At 43.5% G+C, this 19,832-nt stretch overlaps 1 protein-coding gene across 1 annotated transcript in view; it reads right to left on the bottom strand.

The window, feature by feature from the left end:
- Positions 1 to 19,832, bottom strand: part of STAC (SH3 and cysteine rich domain) — a 1,207,284-nt gene that overhangs the window by 370,062 nt on the left and 817,390 nt on the right. Inside the window, exon 4 of the mRNA XM_069613195.1 lies at positions 15,401 to 15,482. Within this exon, the coding sequence (XP_069469296.1) occupies positions 15,401 to 15,482 (82 nt within the window). The remainder of the gene's footprint in view (positions 1 to 15,400; positions 15,483 to 19,832) is intronic.

Below are 19,832 nucleotides of genomic sequence, written 5' to 3'. Positions count from 1 at the left end.
CCCCTGCCAGTAATGATCAGAAAGGCCAGAAGGGGGGACTCAAATAGGCACCGGGACTTAAAATGCCTTTTCAAACACAATGAACAATTTATCGATAGCAACATTTACTTCATGGAACACCGAATAATGTTCAGTTTGTGCACTTTGGATGCAGTGGCGCGTTTGAATAGTTAATCTGTATAATTCACCAATACATATAATAATGTATACCTTAATTCATAGCAACTGAGATTTTAGTTTGGGGAAAGTGCGTGTTTAATGTTGCTTTTTCATGCACACTGTGCAACTGAAATTGGTCAATACTGCCGACAGCACATCGCACTAACACTAAGTGATGAAACATGCCCACGGTAGCATACAAAGAGACCCCTGTTTCCCTGTTGGACCAGGCCTTTGGGCATTACCTTATTGACATTTGGGACAGTTGAGTCTGTGGACGGGGGTGAGGAGGAGCAGGCGTTGCTAAAGGGGTGATGGCATTTATTGGCACTCTTTTGCCTCTGGGGTTGACGGAATGCTGGAACCACTACACCTACCATAACAAGTGTTTTCCAACTTTAAAGCATTATACTTTCTCAACCCATGTGTGCCCTTCCCCATCCATCCCACTACTAGCCTGTGCCAGCAGTTGCTCATGCAGCGCCAAACATGTGACATGAAGCAGCAGCAGTGTGATGGGCTGGTGGTGGGCCGATCTAGGTCTAGCACTGAACTGGTGCGGGCGGCGCGCTGGCGCCGGGCCTGCACTGTGGGCGGCGCCGAGCCCGGTATTATAGGGCCAATATTTTTTGGGGACTGGCACTTATTTTTTTACAAATTAAGCACTGGGTTAAAGTCACTTTTAAATCTATAAAAAGATTTATAAGACAGATCTACCATCTTAGCATAAACACTTTAAAAGTTTCTTCCACTAGATATGTGGGTTGAGAGGGCCAAACCTAAAGTCCTTTTCCAGAGTACTCCTTGTAAGGAGTTCAGGACATTACCCGAATAAGTTCAAATAATCTCTAGACAATATGTTATTGTCTGCACTATTTTTACCTGGGAAAACCTCAGGGATGGCATAAGTCATCTGCAAATGACAATACGTTCAATCTTAAAGATCCCAGTTTAACTGGGAAGGCATTTACTGAATCCCATAGCATAAACAAATTAAATAGTACTGGAGTTAGGACACAGCTCTGCCTAATTCCTCAACAAGTTTGTATTGGTCTGGTCAGCATGCTGTCTTTCGTCAACCTTATTTTTACATATATGTGCTGGTGCAGCAAATCTATAATATTAACTAAAGGTCCTGGAGCTCCCAAATTCAACAACTTATACCAGAGTTTTGATCGATTAACCCAGTCGAAAGCATTTCACATATCCATTGTGGCTATGTATATTGTACCTTTCCCATTTTTCTTTCATGTGTTCCATATATGGGTCATAATGGTAACAATTAACATTGTGCCTACACCTTTCCTAAAGCCAGTCTGGAATTTAGTCAAGATGTTCAACTTATCCATCCATACATGGAGTTCTTTCAAAATACAGATGTAAAAATCGTACTTATGGCATCAAGAATGGCCACCGGAAAATTTCCCCAGGTCTGTATGATGCCCTTTTTCAAAGATAGGCATAATATGTGAAAGGTGTGAGCTTGAAGGAAACCACTGGATCTTAGGATTTCATTGTACAGATTTTATAATAGACTTGACCAAAGATCTGAATCGTTGTTTAAACCTATCAGTAGTAGTTGGGGATATAGATGGCTTACTCTTTCAAAGATCCTAGTGTATACCTTCTAATGACAAAGGAAAACATTCCAGGCCCAAAGGTGAATATTTAGGCCATTCAACAGAGATGTCATCTTTCAGCTTTGGACACAAAGCTTCAAAATGCTTTACCCGAGTGTCTTCAAAAATAACACATACATCATATTCAGATCTTTTATTGGTCACAGAGTTAGTTATTTCACAAAACTTACTAGTATTAGCATTTTTTGTCTTTTATAGTTATGTGCATTTTCAGACTCTTAGTAAAATTCCTTTTCTGTTGATTTTTCTTTTTTTGCCTCTAAAAATCCTTCAATATCGAGAGCTTGTTGTTTAACAAGATGTCTGATTAATTTCGCTTTAGTTCTGTTGGCAAGTGCAATCCTGTCATCATAGACCTTTGTTAAGAGTTTAGTTGTTTTACATGAACCTTTCCCAGTTAATTCCTGGAAGCATCATGCAACCATGTCATTAATGTTCGCCACCTTAAACAAATCACAGCTCCCATTTATATGGTTTTGCTTGTATAGTAGAATAAACTTCTTAGAACATTTTCCCATTAAAGATTGATTCCACTTGACAGATAATCCCCCTCTACGTGGGGGTCACGAATGCCAAATCCAGGACAAACATATGTGTAGATATAATCAACCTAATATAAAACTTGATCATGGATTCATCACTCTTTTCAGAATTCACAATTTTTAAAGGTGAACATCTTGTTAAAAGATTGCAGGATACGTAAACATGATCGATCCATGATGAATAGTCGCCTCGTTGACAGGTTTTAATATCAGTGTTTTGGGGGGCGTGGCCAGCTGTGGTGCGATGCAGACGTAAGTCCTTGAACCGCCGCACAAATCCTGTTCAAACAGCCTGCTATCGGTGGTGTTACTGCCGCAAAATAATCCTGCTGAGACCTACACACCTAGTGACCAGAAGAACTGAAAACAAAGCACGCAGCTTTCCACATAACTGAGTTAAATTGCTGAGAACGTTTCGTAGCGGTGTCAGAGAACGAAAAGCAAAATGGCCGTGGTCCATGTCCAGAGCCTGCGACACTGTGTGAGGGGGAGACATACCACATGAGGCGCCTGTGACACGGCCTCTGCCGTACCGGAGAAGGCTACAAGAAAGAACTTCCCGGGGTGATCGTGCTGACCGTTGCCTGTCCCCGCCCGTGTGATGCCCTCTACACATCTGCGCCACTAGCGGGTGCTTGGCGACGGCGAACTGGGCCTTGCAGGTGGGTGCACGCAACCTGATTGAAGGCACACTGGAAAGGAGCTGCACCGCCAACATCGTAGTGCCCGTGCAGCCTGCGGTACAGCGTGGGACAGGCGCAGACCTGCGACTGCCTCTCGCCGTGAGATCCGGTGGTGCTGTGGTCTGGGGAGGCACGGCGGGACAAGCCCCGTCTGGATAATATGCAGGGTCGTGCTTGGGAGGCTCACTAGTAACACCAACAAACGAGGCGACAGCGAGATAGCCTTGGGACCTCAACCTGTTTGGTCACATAACACCTCAAATACACAAACTTTGCTGCCTTGCTGCTATGAACACGCGGTAGAGATCGGCGCATCCTACACTTGCTGTGGAGCAACATCCGCCATGGCAACAACCCGCTGCACACAGCGGAAACGACCCTCCGCACTGACTGGTATCAGCCGAGCACATGATGGGCAAAGACAAAGTCAGAAAGACCGTTACCCAAAGCAGAATCGATCAATACACTAAAACACCAGCGGCCTCCTCCTCGGACCAAGAGCAGCTGCACAACATGACTGAGGCTGAAAGCTCCATATCCCTTAAGGATATCATGGCTGCAATAGCCGAATCGCGGGCATCTATGGAGCAAAAATGGATGGAATTAGCATGGACGTCTACCTTCTACGGCATGACCTGCAAAAATTGACATCACTCACAGGGGAAGCTGACCAGCGCATTTCTGGAGCAAAAGAAGGGCTACAAAACATGGAACAGCATATGACCCAGGCCATGTCATGCATCAAAACATTGGAGGAGTGAGTCGATGAGGGAGAGGGTCGATCTAGGCGCAACAATGTCCGCATACTGGGCCTGCCAGAAAAAGCAGAAGGGCCATGCATGGAACTATTCTTAGAACAATGGCTCTCTGACCTGTTCAAACCCAAATCATTCTCCAAATTTTTCTCCATTGAACAGGCCCATCGCATGTCATCTGAACCACCTACACCAGGCTTACCACCGCGTACGGTGATTGCAAAACTGTTGAATTACAGGGATCGTCAGGCATTACTGCAAATGGCCCGCACAAAGGGAACAATCACACACAACTGTTCTCGCAACGCCTTCTTTCCAGACTACACTAAGGAGGTCCAGAGGGCACGTCAATCCTTTGACCAACTCAAGAAACACCTCCAAATGAAGAACGTGAAATATGGCCTTCTCTTCCCAGCGCAGTTTAAAATATACCACCAAGGCACTACGGTGCATTTTACAGATCCAAAGGACGGATGGAGATGGGCAGAACAGCACATTGAAGGTGACTGGAAGGTAGCGAGATTGAGAAACAACCAGAGGCCCAGACCGCCGTCCGAGCGGGGATTGCCTGCCCCGCCACCAATAGAACGAGGTCCAGACCCACGCCGCCACCGCCGATTGAAGACCGCTGAAGGCACAAAACAGGAAAAAGGTACCATCCTAATCTGACGGGAACAAATTTATAAAATCTGTTGGCTCAACAAAAGACACATCACGCAGCTCCGAGCCCCATGAATAGACTTAAGTTTGAGCGGTCCAGGGGATAGGGTAAGTTCCCCCGGGGCTCCCCCCTCCAGACACTTAGACGTTCCAGTCTATTGTGAGTTTATGTTTTAGAGTGAGCAGGTTGTCAATTTCATAGCTGCAAAATGTTGTTCAGGTGACAGATGCTTCAAGTTGGGTGGAGTGTAGGGTGGGGGGTATGTTGGGTTTTCCTTTTTAGTTCTGTTATTTATGGGTCTACCGAGCAAGGCACAACTCCTCAAAGGGGGAAAACACATGATGACAACACAAACATGGCCCCACTGGGGATAACGTATCCAGTAAGCAAACCCCCTGCTGCCTCTTGTTTGCAAAGTCGACAGCAGTAGCCAAATGGCACGAGTCACTCATGGTGCATGTTATGATGTGTGACACTCCCACCCCAAGTTCTCATGGCCTCACATAGCAACACCACTAGAACGCTCCGGTTCATGACATGGAATGTCTATGGGCTAGGTAATGGTATAAAGAGACGTTTGGTCACGTAATTCCTAAACAGACACAAGCCAGCTGTAGTATTCCTAACCGAAACGCACTTATCAGGCACAGAATGCAATCTGTTTAAGCGCACAAATTATCAAACTGCAATACACGCCGGCTTTACTAGGGGTTCAAGAGGCGTGCTCATACTAATACACAAAACACTCCCGCTCCATGTATTCAGCGTCACTCAGGACACAGGTGGCAGATATGTATACATCACGGGGACGCTATGGGAACAATCCATTGCAATGCTGGCAATCTACGCACCACCGACCCTGCACCCCATTGTTCACTGATATCTCATCTCTGATCACTGGGGACACATCTGACATCATGATTATGGGAGGTGACTTTAACAAAGTCATGGACATAGAAATGGACCGCACACACTTGGGAGGCAGAAACCCCAGCATAAGCACCAAGCTAGCCACCTTTCTCAATGCCTTGGGTCTACTGGATGTTTGGAAAGAGCTGTACCCCGATAGCAGGGAATATTCCTTCCACTCCGGAGCACATGCCTCGCTTTCGAGATTAGACTACTTTTTTCTTCCTCTGGTGGACATACACAAGGCTAACAGGGCATGCCTACTCCCTAGGGGAATCTCGGATCACGCCCCCCTGTCGTTCGATCTCCTTACCTCCAGACCGACCCCCCCCCGTGGTGGCACCTCAATAACTACTACCTGTGTTTCCCGGATCTAGTAGAATGGATCCAAACAGCCATGAAATCCTATTTTGAAACAAACACAGGAACGGTAGATAACCCAGGAGTGCTATGGGAAGCATAAAAGTCAGTGTTGAGAGGAGAAATCATCTCCTGGACCACTGTCCATTAAAAGGCACACCATGCTACGCTACATGAGGCTGAGAGACAGGTTAAACATGCGGAAGAGAACCAGCCTGAAACACAATGGGCACTCTTGCTAGCTCAGAAGCACCTCCAAAATATAGCCCTAGATAATGCCAGACAAGCGCACAGACCAATGCGCGCTAGGGTTTATGAAACCGGAGACAAGGCCAGCAAGATGCTCGCCTGGTTGGAGCGGAGGGACGAGGGGCACAGTCAAGTTAGACGGCTCAGCCCGGAAGACTCCGACCCTCTTCTAACAGATCAGGAAATAGTGGGTGGCTTTGCCACCTTCTATGCTGACCTCTACATAACACCTGCCTCCCCTGCAGAGAATACAATTCTAGCGGAAGTCACTCTCCCCACCCTGAACAACGAAAAACAGGAACTCCTCGAAAAAGAGATCTCGGAAGAAGAAATCGTGGCGGCCATGTTGGGGCTTCAATCAGGGAAGACACCAGGCTTCCCTGTAGAACTGTGGAAGAAGATAGGCCCAGGGGAGCTATCCCCACATATGTTACGCATGTACCAAAGTGCCCGAGACCAGGGCTCTCAAGCTCCCAACCTCAGAGAAGCCACCATATTAGTGATTCCCAAAGCAGGCAAACCCCCTGACAAATGTACCTCCTACAGACCCATCTCTCACATAAACAGCAAAACCAAGATCCTCGCGAAGGTGCTAGCTGACCAACTACAACAGGTCATCCCGTCTCTAATTCATCCAGATCAATGCGGCTTCATGCAACAAAGATCAACTCGCATGAATATCCATAGACTACACTCGGCCCTGGAGAGAAGAGGCACCCTCCAGAGCCCCCTCACCCTATTAGCCATTGACTTTGAAAAAGCATTCGACTCAGTCTATTGGGAGGCGATTTGGGAAATAATGCACCGCATGGGCTTTGGATCTCACTTCATGAACTGGGTCAAACTCCTTTACAGACTTCCAAGGGCCACGGTGAGGGTGAACGGCTGGAATTCAGACACCTTTGTACTAGGCAGAGGAACCAGACAGGGCTGCCCATTGTCGGCAATGATCTTCACCCTAGCGATTGGACCCCTCGCAGTAATGCTGCGTACCACAGAGACGTGGAGTGGCTTTCACTGGGCAGACGACTGGGAGGATAAAGTCTCATTGTATGCAGACGATCTGCTGACATATTCAAAAGACCCGATTAACTCCTGTGCCATAGTGACATGCTTGTTAGAAAGATACGATTCCTTTAGCGGCCATCGTGTTAACTGGACTAAGTCCACACTATTCCCATTGGGTAAGGTGAATGAAACAATACCAACAAACTGCCGTTACATATTGAACTGACACAATTCAGATACCTGGGTATACAAATTACAAAATACCTTAGGGAATATACACCCACAAACATGTACCCGATCATTACACGGTTCGCTGAAGATGTCCACCACTGGGTCTCCCTACCATTAACCCTACTTGGCAGAGCAGCCCTTTTCAAAATGATGGCCCTCCCGCGCTTCTTGTATATATTGCAAAATTCCCCACTACATGTCCCATGGCGTGAATTCCACAAAATTGACTGTATCCTTTGAAAACTGCTATGGGGTGGAGGACACCCACTCATAGCACTTGCCACGCTGCAAAGATCGATATGGGAGGGGGGTATAGGCCTCCCCAGACTACAAACATACTACTGGGCCAGCCAAATGGCGATTGTGAATGACATGCTGCACGGGGACACAACATTACCACATATCAGAGCGATAATCACAAGCGACTCCACCAAACCTCCCCTGGAACACTTATATCGGGAGGTGGGCTGAGCGACCCTCCAACCATGCTAATACACATACCAAGAGTTTGGGCAGAAACACACAAATATATGGGCTGGGGGAACACACTAACACCCATACAACCGTCGTGGAATAACAGGAACCTCCCAGAAGTAAGCAAACTCCACAAATGGCCCTATTGGACACTGCATGGGATAGCAAAAATTGGAGATGTGATACGAGAGGGAGAAGTGATTCCATTCGACACCTTGGTGTCCCGCTTCTCTCCCCCCCCACAGAACAATACCACTATACAACAGTAAACCACACGCTGCTAACCCACCTACCTGCCATGTGCGATATGCCTGAATACACACCGATGGAATGTAATGTAGTTTCTGAACAAATTAAACATAAGGTCACCTCTGTCATGTATAACGCCATCACCTCTTTTGCCACAACTGAACTGGCAAGTCTAAAGGCCAAATGGGAGCGGGAGGTGGGGGTAATCCAGGCGGAGTAGTGGATAACTGCTCTAATGGGCCCCAAGGAGATAGCGATCTCATCTAGATTTAGACCCATACAGCTTAAAATCCTTCACCGAATCTACTACCCAAGAGTGACACTCTTCCGCTGGGGCAGGATATCAGACTCAAATTGTCTGCGCTGCAAACATGAAGAAGGTACCTTCTTCCATATTTTATGGGAGTGTGAGCATATTCAACGCTACTGGCAAGCATGCTTCAATGAACTGTCAAAAATTCTAGGTAAAACAGTCCCCAGGGAACCAAAGCTTTTGCTGCTGGGGATAGAGGACGAAATTGAACTGACAAGATACAAAAAAACTATTCATGTCAACTGCCACAGCAGTAACGAAGAGGAACATAGCACAATTATTGGGCTCGGAGGTGGCACCCACCCTCGAACAATGGGCCACGGATATAGACATTTGTATTGCAATGGAGTACAGAGTTTACGCTGCGAGAGGCTGCCCTGAAAAAGCAAAGAATATCTGGCAGAAATGGGATGCCTATCGATAACGTGTCCCTCTCCTACCAGACGACCTGAGTCTGTGAATACATGTCAACTGTGCAGAGACTATTGTGCCGATACACACCATAGATGTTTGCTCTTGTTTTACAATGACCCTTTCTTTTTCTTTTCCCTTTCTTTGTGTTTAGTTGTGAATGTTGATCTTGGGGAACTTTTTATACGGCTCTCCCAGTTTTGTAATGTTTATTTAACCTTGTATGAAAATTCAATAAAATGTTTGATCAAAAAAAAAATATCAGTGTTTGCTTTTAAACCACTAGGAAGGAGAATGTGAAGATTCCATGATTCCAGGAATCTACTCCATGATTTGCCTCTAAGTTCTCCGGATGTCGAAGTGGTAGATGCTTTAGGTTTTAGCTGAAGGTTTTCTATTAACTCAGCAGCGCATGCTGAAATAAAATCCTTGCATATAACGTCATTATTACCAGGTGCATTGAATATTCAGGTTTCCAGAACAGCTTCTAATGAACATTGAATTTCGTTTAACTTGGCTATCTCTGGGTTTCAATATAAATATAATAATATTTCAGACAGACCTTCAATACATTTAAAGTCCACAGCTAATATACCTTTGTTATTTGTTTCAATTTGGCTTACACATGCCTTACATTTCAAATCGAGCAAATTACCATAACTCTGGAAGGACCACGACAATTACCTCTGTTAGGCGGCGTAGTAAATACTTTGTACCCTTCAATATGCAATGGACTTGTCATCCTTGTTTCCTGGAAAAACAATATGTCTTCTCCTAACAATAATGAGTGAATATTAAAAGCCCTAATAATATTTACAAAAGACAACTATTCCAAGATAACATATTTAAAGTGCAAGTGCTAAAGATTTGTAATTAAACCCCTTGAAATTATATTTTTACTGAGCGTTGCCGCTAACCACAACCAGTCAAGTTGCGAGCCGCCACTATTAGGTCACTCACTGATATCTCTAACAGATCTAATTGCATTTGTAAAGTCTCTTTCAATGGCCAGTGGTGTAACTACTAATTGATTTTGCACACCCATGGCACTCTGATTTGACAAAAAAGAAGTTATGTCCCTTTGATTTTTAAAAGTCAAAATATCAAAACCCATGGAGCGAAATGTATCCAATTGTTCATGGACCAGTCAAGCGACTATATGATAATGAAAATGGGCCACTAGTTTATCCGTCCCTTGGTTTGGTATTTTGACCCAGTCAATGACCGCAGAATGCAAAAGTCTAAGAGCAGGGAATTTAGTAAAAATATGCAATAGCCTAGCTCGATTCATCTTTAGCGTGTCATTGGAACTCGCTCCCCAACAGCATCAAAGAAGAAGGCTCCCTCACTGGATTCAAAAAATCACTCAAAACTTGGCTATTTAAATAGTAGAATGGACATAGGTTTTGAGCAGGCTTTAATATGCTGCAAGCAACCTGCACCGTCTGTACACAACGGTACCTCCACTTGTGCGTAACTAATCATGTTTCTTTAATAACTGCTCTGTGTAATATTTGAATTATTGTGTGTAATATGCAACATTTGTGCTGTAACCCTGCCGTGATACCTAAGGGTCTGGGCATGTAACAAATGTAATAAATAAATAAATATACCTGAACTATATTTCCAAACCCAATTACTCACGTGTCAAAGTTCACCTCGCTGTATGTTTCCTTTAGTAACTTGTTTGATTGCTGATCCTTTATAGCTCCACTTCTGTCATTTGAGAATACTCTATTATCACCCTCCAAGTTCCTTTGTAGGTTTTCTAATCAAGCCACCAGAAACCTTTTTAGGAGTTGTTGTAGTAGTCTCTGGTAAAGTAAATCCTGGCTCAGTATTAGTGGTGGTACTGGGTTGCATAGAGTCATTACAGGGTTCTTCATTTCCCTGATGTACCAAAAAAGTTATTTTCTTCTCGACTGGAAGCGAGTACAAAAACGTCCTTGATGATTGATTTCTATTCCCATTTACTTTTTGGAAGCTTTTTGGTTTTCTTCTGAGGGATGTATTATTTTGCGCTTTTTCTGGGGAAATTCTCTGTCGTTTCCTCAATGTGCTCTATATTAGCTTATCTAGTATAATTACTGGTTGCTTCATATCTCTTAAGGATGTAAAAACGTCTGGAGATGCACCTAGTCTAGACTGGCACATAGTGAGAGGAAGAGGAGTTAAATGATGTACTTCAGCATCAATGATGTCGTCCGTGTTAGTAATTTTAAGTGCACATTTTTCCAAGGGGGCCTCAACCTGTCGAGATCTGAACTGATTTGGCCTATCAGTGCTTGATTTATTACCAATGGATATTGGTAACTGTGAGTTACATTGAACAATATCCTTGATATTGTCATATAAACTCACGAAGGACTCCAATACGAGGTGTGGTACTGACATAGATGATGGTCCCAAAGTATCTAAATTCGGGAGTACTGGGGGAATCCCCCCATGGTGAACATTTTTGGAGTAACAAATTCAACTTGAGGCATGTGGCTTTGCACTTGATCTTTAACCTTGGTATTAAGTGGAGGTTTTGTAGAAGAAGAAGAAAGCTTTGACCTTGAATCCAAGGTTTTACCTGGCACTTTCTCATTTGAGTCATTACAGAATGAGTCATTGCATAGCTCTTGACACATTCATACAAAGGACTTGTCCAAGACAATCGAGTCTCCCTGGCCCAAATTTGAGTCAGTTACCACTGTGTTCAAGTTCGAACTCTCCATTCGTGATGAAAACTCATTTAATTGATTTGAGTGGCAAAACTCAGTGATTCTGACTTGCTTGGATTTATTATGCTGCACCATAACTGATGGTGCATTGTTTAAAGGAGGCTGCATTCCATTTCTATTTGAAGTATAAGGAAGCTGTTCTTGAATAATAGTCTCACCAGAAGGGGACAGTCACACAGCCATTCTTGTAGAAGTTGCAGTGCTACGCAAGTTATTTGTAGAGATGTTCGGGAGAGACATATAAACACATTTCCCCTTAATCACAGGAATAGAAGGCAACTAAAGCAGATTTCACACACCCAAAAACTGTGCACTGTGGACACTCTGCCACCATATACAAAACTAGACGGCTGTAGAATTGCAACCATATATCTGTACTTTCAATGCACTCAGAAAGCATTTCGCTTCACTCCCAAATTACCTGTGCACAACCCAGTACACAGAATTAATTGCATAGCAACCAGAAAAGTGACTATATCTAATATGAACACTCCTATATAGGGTCCCCTAGAACACTGCAGTGTGCAGCTGATTTTTCCACCAGCAATAGTTTGCTAACCATCCACTACTCACATGAGCAGCTCCGGATGTAGGCTGATCCTTCCCAACAAGCTGCAAGACCATGACAGCTGTTAAACTGTATTCATATAATACCGCCTTGTTATGAATATTGGACTAAGCCTATTTGCGTTGCACAGAAAACCCCGTTTGAAATACTCTGATGCAAATCAACTTCGCCGCCATTTTAAGAACTATCCGCCATTTTGATTTTAACTCTTGCTTTGTGTCCTAAAATGGTGGACTGTGTTTTCAACTACAGCCACGCCGAACAACCTTTGAGTTACGTCAACATTTAGGCTGAGAGTAGGCAGTTTGTTCTGTGCAAAGAAACCTTGTGACTCATATGAACTGCAATCCAAGTGTTGTCTGCACTCACAAGCCTCATCCTCATCTAAACAATGGAACAATGTAGAGCAAACTCAAACCGTGTGCTTTGGTTGTAATATATTGTGTTCTTTCTTGAAACTAGGCTTACTATGAGCTGGAGACCCAACACTGCCATTGTTTCTTCATGGACAAGCAAACGTGTTAAATATGGTAAACAATATTGTTATATTTGCCATATGAACTGGGCACGAACCCTAGCATGTAAATTATTAGTTTGGAGAGGGGCTGGACAATGATTGGAAAAATGTATAAAAGCACCCGCTTTAAGATGTCCAGTATTCTCACCTCTCACTGTGTCTGCTGGTACATACTGTTTTGCTTTGAATTCTGTTCAGAAATTAAGATACTTATATCTTTCGACCCGTGATTGGCGAATTTCATTTTGTGCTACTAAGCCTCGATATTTCTTTGGTCTTTCAGGCAGCCTCCCAGGCCCACGGGGCCAGTGGTGTCGGCGGACCAGACGCGTCACCGCAGACACAATCAGTAGCCTCCAGGAAACAGCTGTCGGTTGGCTACTTGCCTCCTTCCTCCACTACCGTTCTGCTGCTACACTAATCAGGCTCATGTAGCTCACAGCAACCATCTGTGTTCTCCAACTGCAAGATCCCCACAGCTGAGGAAAGCACCTCTCAATGCCCAAACATCAAGCCACACCGCATTGAGTCACCAGTAATCAATCACTTCCGACGTAGTGACTTTTATGTATGTGTCAAGCCCTGTTTGTGAACTGTACTCAAACCAAAATACACGGTTCTGATGTTTTGATGTCAGCTGAAAAGCTTTCAGTGTCACAGCCTTTTTGTGCTATCAAACTCGAGTCTGATTTCACGAAGTTTGTGCAGGAAAGTAGTTTGGCAGGCATATAACAGCTCCTCGGAATCATGTTCAGGTCTTGGGGCAGGTAAGAGCATGCCAAGAGGTATAAAATATGACCCTTAAAATACAACAAATCAGCACAATTTGGTAGCCATGTTTGTGAAGTCAGAGAGCGATTTGCAAACTTAAGAGAGGCTCTGTGCAAATGTGTCAATACCCCGAGACGTGTACACTGTCATTAGGTGTGTCTCGTTAACAATAAAAAAGGAAATATTTGGCCACACTGCCTGTGTTTGCCTCCCAACTCACTATGGGCCTGGCAAATTTATTGCATGCAGTTTTCTGAAGCACTACCACATACAGTAATTTAAGAGAATGAAGTAAACCTTTTAAAAACTACCCTCAAGGTTTTTTAAAATGTTTTCATTTACAGAAGGTAATTCACAAGTTTTACAGAAAGTAATTCATAAGTTCTTCCCTTCCATGCAACAAAACTAGTTTTTGCCCGTGCATAATCAATGGGGGTGAAGCCCACCTTCTCATCAACTTTTCCATGCATTAAACACATGAGGAAGATTCTACGCTTTTATGCATATACAGATATTGAACAATAGCAATAGAAGCCCTTAAATTAGGCAGTCATCCTGAAAAGGAGGGCACAAATGGATTTTAAAAACATTAAAATGTATGGATATAGATTTTCGGAAACACTGCATGTAATATTTGTGAAATTCTATATATGCCAATCCAAGCAAGCAGTATTACCGTTATGGAGTTCTCGGGATTAAAACACGCGCTAATGGCATTCAGTAATCCAGAGATAAAACTCTGCAGGAATGTCACTGATGCTGAAGTGAAATGAGGTGACTGGGAGCAGCACTTTTGGTAACCTTGCAACTATATCACACAATGGACAGAACTGTATGAAACCTGCAAACATACATTGCCGTCTTTGAACATTTTTGGAAAATGTGGTCAAGTGCTATAGTTGGAGGAGAGGGATTAAAGAATGGTCTAAAACGTTTCCCAATTTAAGTTTGTTCCCTGTGAAAAGAAGTGCATGAAACGTTAAAAAAAGAATCTAGAGTCAGGTATCATTTTTGGAGATATTTTTAAAGTTCTTCCCAGTGTGTGGTAGTTATGGGTGAAGACTATGCCCAAAGGACATAGCAGGTATGGTAAGCAGGTATGCGCATTTAGTAATGCTCTGACTTTCGACCGTAGGAAAGAGGCCTTCTAGGAATCTGATAAGTGGACGGAACTTGGAACTTTGAGAACGTTTTGTAACTTTTAGTCAAGAATGGGGACAGAGTCAGGGGTTAGAGTTATGGTGCAAGTTCCAAACAAATGTTTTTTCATTTTCCTTTGCCCGGCAAAATGGAAATGCATTAAACGTTCCCAAAAATAAATGTAGTCATGTTTTTGTAAAGTTTATGAAGTTCCGTAAATGGGGCAGGTACCGTTTTAAGCGGGTTAAAAATGAAAGAAAGCCCTTTCAATATCACATAGGGACATTTTGTTGCATTTTATCACACGTCTTGACAGATTGATATGCACCCAGGACGAGAAGGTGACAAGTATGGAGACTGTGGCCAGTGCATGAGCGACATCATTGCTACTGGCTCATTGGCTGCTGAGCATGGCCGCAAGCCATGCTCCAGGAGAGCTTCTGCCGGGCATGGCTGCAGGTCATGCCCAGTGGGATGTGCACGTCTGTTATGTGATGTTTCCAATGTGCCCTCTCTCTTTGTACCATTGTAGCTGACCTGGGATAAAAGGGCTTGGTGGCACATTTCATTGCCCCATGGGCTCCTTATTTTTGGAATGTTTTTCTTTATTATGTAATGTTCTAAATAAGGTCCTCATTTACAAACATGTTTTAACAGACGAAAGCCCCTTGAACACATTTTTGGAAATCTGTCTTAGAGCTGTTTCTGCAGCTAACCTCAGTCAATGTCAAATAATGAAACTGTTGAATGCAAACCCAAGCCGCCTCTGGCTCTAAGAAGCTACATATGACATTGCAAGGCCGCAAAGATCAGTGTTGCCATCGCTAAAACCTCCCACCCCGCCCCATCGGCTCTCATAAAACGTGGCAGTGGGATGCGTCACAGAGGCCGAGCAGCATGGTCCGCACACATGCACCTGCTGCACTCAGATATGCAATTGGAACCCGAGTGACTAAATGTTGTGCTGACTTTTCATTTCACTCACTCACTCACTTTCTCACTCAACAGTAGATATTATTGTAGGATCATCTCACCTATTGGCATTACTTCTTTGATACATCCAAACTGCTCATGAATGAGAAGTGGTGAGCTGTAGTAACGCCGAAAACCCTTGGGCTGTGGGGAGAGAGAAAATGGTGTCTCATTAACAAGCAACAAACATGGCTGGAAAGAAAGTGGAGAAAAGCGCATGTACATGAATCCGTCACAGCAACACAATAGCAAACAGATAAGAATACCACTTTAAACTTTAAATTCGTGGTATAACCTTCTGAAGATGACCTGTGCAAATGCGACACCGGATATCCAGTGCAGCTCTTGTGGCACCTGCCGTTTTGGCGCAGCACCTTTGGCCCTGGGACCTTTTAGGTGCACCCTGTTATCTGCAGCCAGCAGGGTGCAGAGACCTGGGCACCTAAATACAGCTGTTATGTTGTCCACAGAGCACCGAAAAATGCAGTGATTCATATGACATTATATTTAAGCAGACACTAGCAACTCAGTTCATGGAGCTGTACTTTATGTTAAATTATGTGTATTAATGGTTAGGAGAACATTACAACAAGCTCCCTGTACAGCCCTGTGCAGATGCATATACGGCACAGGAGTACCTCCAAGTAAGAAAGGACATCATGCCCGAATCCCGGTTACCATACTGGGGATCATTGGTGAAGGTAAACCCTGAAAGTCTATACTTTAAATCTACTGTGAGACCTTTAAAAATGGCCGCCACCTCTCTGTTGTATTTATCTTCCCCTGATTGCCTGGAAGAAAGCACACATCTGCTAACAGCTGATTGGATGGCTGTTCACCTAATGAATCCAGCCTTTGAGAGCCAGCAGGCGACGCCGGCCCCTACAAAGGCCTCCCAATAAGGCCTGCACATTTCTTCCCTGTCTGTCCCTGTACAGATGCATCTACGGCACAGGAGTGCATCCAGGAAAGAAAAGACATCATGCCCGAATCCCGCTTAACATACTGGGGATCAATGGTGAAGGTAAGCCCTGAAGGGCTATACTTTAAATCTACTGCGAGACCGTTAAAAATGGCTGTTGCCTCTGTTGTATTTATCTTCCCCTGAATTATTGGAAGAATGCACGCCTCTGCTATCAGCCGATTGGATGACTGTTGACCTAATGCATCCAGCCTTTGGGAGCTGGCAGACGATGCTGGCCCTTACAAAGGCCTCCTACTAAGGCCAGCACATTTCTTCCCAGTCTGGCCCTGGCCCAGTCCAGGCATGGCCAATTATCCTGCCGTCCACCCCTCTCTTTGCCCTCTCCTCAGCTTCCCCTCCCCATACCCTCCTGGGTTGAGTCCGCCCATTTCAGCATCATACCTGTTTCTTTGTACGGACCTATCATCTTACATTTGTGGCCAAAGGTGAGGTTCATGCCTATCGCCTAAAGTGACTTGTGTGTTACGCGACCTGTGCCTGAAGTAGCCCACAGCACCTCGGATGTGATATGATATGATATTTTATTTATAGCGCGCCCATACACAAGAGTTTCAAGGGGCGAAGAGGCAGGGGCGGGGAGCAGGGGAGGACAAGAAAACGATCTTACTGGGCCCAGTGACATTGAGATTGCGCAAGTACAGGGGAGAAGGAAAAGGGGAAAGTGCGAGGGGCAGGGGAGGAGTGGAAAGTGCTGGACACAGGATCAAAACAGCAACAAGTAGTGCAGCCAGCAGGTGGCAAGTGCAAGAGCCAATGGCAGACAAAGGGTGTCCTACAAGTGCAGATAAGGTAAGCAGCTTTCCCAGACTTTTGATCAAGACTAACTGTAAACTGCACGTTTGCACTCTACACTTACATATACATCCAATGTTTGCCTATTCTCACATTGTTCTGTTGAGTGCACTTAGAAGTCACTGTGCCGCCACGCACTTCATGCATATTTCCATCCCATATCCAAAGCAGCCCATGATGCATCCATCTAATATGTTGTCTATTTACTATGATGCTATGGTGACCATTAACTCTGCTGTAGCTGGCACTATGTTTTCACAACGCCTCTATGTGTGATAAGTTGGGTTGCTGGCATGATGTTTTCACTACGCTTCTATATGTGATCAATATCTCACCTAATTACCTTGCTGGTACTATCCACCTAACATGTCTTCTACTTACCTCCAATTTCCGTTCTCATGCTCTTGGGTGTCACCTAGGACCTTTTCGACTGGCACCAGAATATGCGCCAGCCTAAATGTTCATTCCTATGACCACCTGCACACCTGATATAGCCCCCGTACCATGAGGCAAGGCTTTACCAGACTGTGAACTGCACCAGATGTTCATTCCTATGACCACCTGCACACATGATGTAGCCCCCCCGTACCTTGAGGTGAGGCTTTACCAGACTGTGCACTGCATCAAACGTTGTTACTTTGACCACTTGAACACCTGATGAAGCCCACCCGTACCATGAGATCAGCCTTTATGATGCATGCTTGCAAGATATACCCATTACGCCCTAACTTTCATGTTTGGTCCTGCTCAATGGGCACTATGTTCTCACACTTACTGTAACTAGTGCCTAAATGCCTCTTGGTTTTGTGCGCTGCTACAAATGTAAAAATAAACAAATACAAAATGCTGACCGATAAGTTATATGTAAGAATGATGAAATACAGTAAATATTAAGTAATACAAATGAAATTAATGCAAACTTTAAATAAGACATTTTGCAAAATGTATACTATTAACTATTCGAATTAGGGCTCACAGAGGGGACAAATTAGACATACAGGTGAAAAAATACGAGTTAAGAAAGGGGGTTGATAGCTGTACTAAAACGAAATGTGAAGGTTATGACATATATGCTGTAAAAACTCCATTTACTGTTGAATTTAGGCACATTCCTACAAGAAAGTGCATACATGTTCGCAATTCTATGAAAAGAACACATTGAGTTTCACCAGAGATTGTAGGACAAGTTCTGAGCAGTTTTTCAGTTGGTTGCAATAAGGTGAAAAGCAACAAAGATGAAAAAAACAGAACAAATCAGGGTGCTGGATGGTGATCATATATAGGTTAATTAGGACACCAACCATCAGATTTCACAGTGTCAAAGGTTCATGGAACGAAAGCATATGCTGCATACAATCCCACATTTTCCCCAAAAATAACAGGAATATTTACATCTAAATATGGAGTGGGTGAAATCAGCAAGTGGGGATTGACAGGACCAGCATAGACTAGAGATAGTTCCAGACATGTCTGCCAATCTAGCTTGTGTTGAATACGCTCTCTGTAAAATAATGGTTTGGACTGTGTAGGATCAGCAGCAACTGATGAGGTAAAGGACAGATTCCACATTTTAACCCAAATATCAGGAGAAGATTGTAAATTCCAATCCAAATACCATTGTTTGCACATGTTGGAATTGAGATGATTATCTTGTATAGGTTGATTGAGAGCTGAGTAAAGTTTAGATGCTCAGTGAATGGAGAATTAATTAATAGTTGCATGAATTTTGAAGGCTCTTTTTGGTTATAATAAGGTAATGCTTTGAGAATTAGATTTACAAGAGTACTGTATATTTTGTTGAGATTAAAGCAAACACATAGCTGTGGAAATGGAATAGCAGTGCAATTATGAAATGTATGTTTAACAAGAGAGATTCATGCAGTGTACCATTTTTGTAATAATGTAAGTTTGGGCTTAAATGGGAAGTATTTATTATACCATAAAAAGGCATTGCCGATATCCTGAGCAGTATGGAAACAGTTTAGCAAATAGTACCAAACATTTTTCATGGAATGTAAAAGAGGTAGCTTTTTCGTAAAAGGCCACAATGATGTCTGAAAGAAGTGAAGAAGTGATAAAAGCGTGATAAGTTTAGCCTCTATTTGAATCCAAGTAGGAGCTTTTGTCAGCTGTGGTTCATTATGTAGCTACATAATAATATGTCGTAATAAAAGGGCTTTTTGATATTTCAGGAAATCTGGAAACTTTACACCACCAGTATCTTTATTACCTTCAAGCATCCTAACAGCATATTGGGGATTTTTATTATTCCAAAGAAATGTGGATAATAGTTTACCCATTTTTTTAAAAGAATGTAGAGGGGAGAATAACTGGGATCATTGAGAGATTATATAAAATATTAGGTCCGAGCATCATTTTGATGGAGTCAAGGGGACCCCACCAAGAAGGGAAAAGGGCGGACATTAATTTGATCAAAAATAACTTTTCGATTGAAAGTTAAACTGGAAGGAATATATTTTGATATGTGGATACCTAAATATTTAGTAGAGAAGGCGCACCATTTCATGTCAAATAGAGGAAAGTCAGCAGTAGCGCAGGAATTAGTTAAGGGTAAGATCTCAGATTTATCAAGATTTAATTTAATTTAATTTATATCCAGAAACTAAGCAAATTGTACACTTTTATCAACGCAGGAATGGATGAGGATGGATGAGGATGGCATAGAAATATATAAAAGAACATAAAAGAACATCATC

Source organism: Ambystoma mexicanum, chromosome 5p (assembly GCF_040938575.1).
Source record: "Ambystoma mexicanum isolate Mex_15411 chromosome 5p, UKY_AmexF1_1, whole genome shotgun sequence".
Classification (NCBI taxonomy): Eukaryota; Metazoa; Chordata; class Amphibia; order Caudata; family Ambystomatidae; genus Ambystoma; species Ambystoma mexicanum.
The sequence above is the reverse complement of the archived record's forward strand: the minus strand, read 5'-3'. Positions and strand labels throughout refer to the sequence as shown.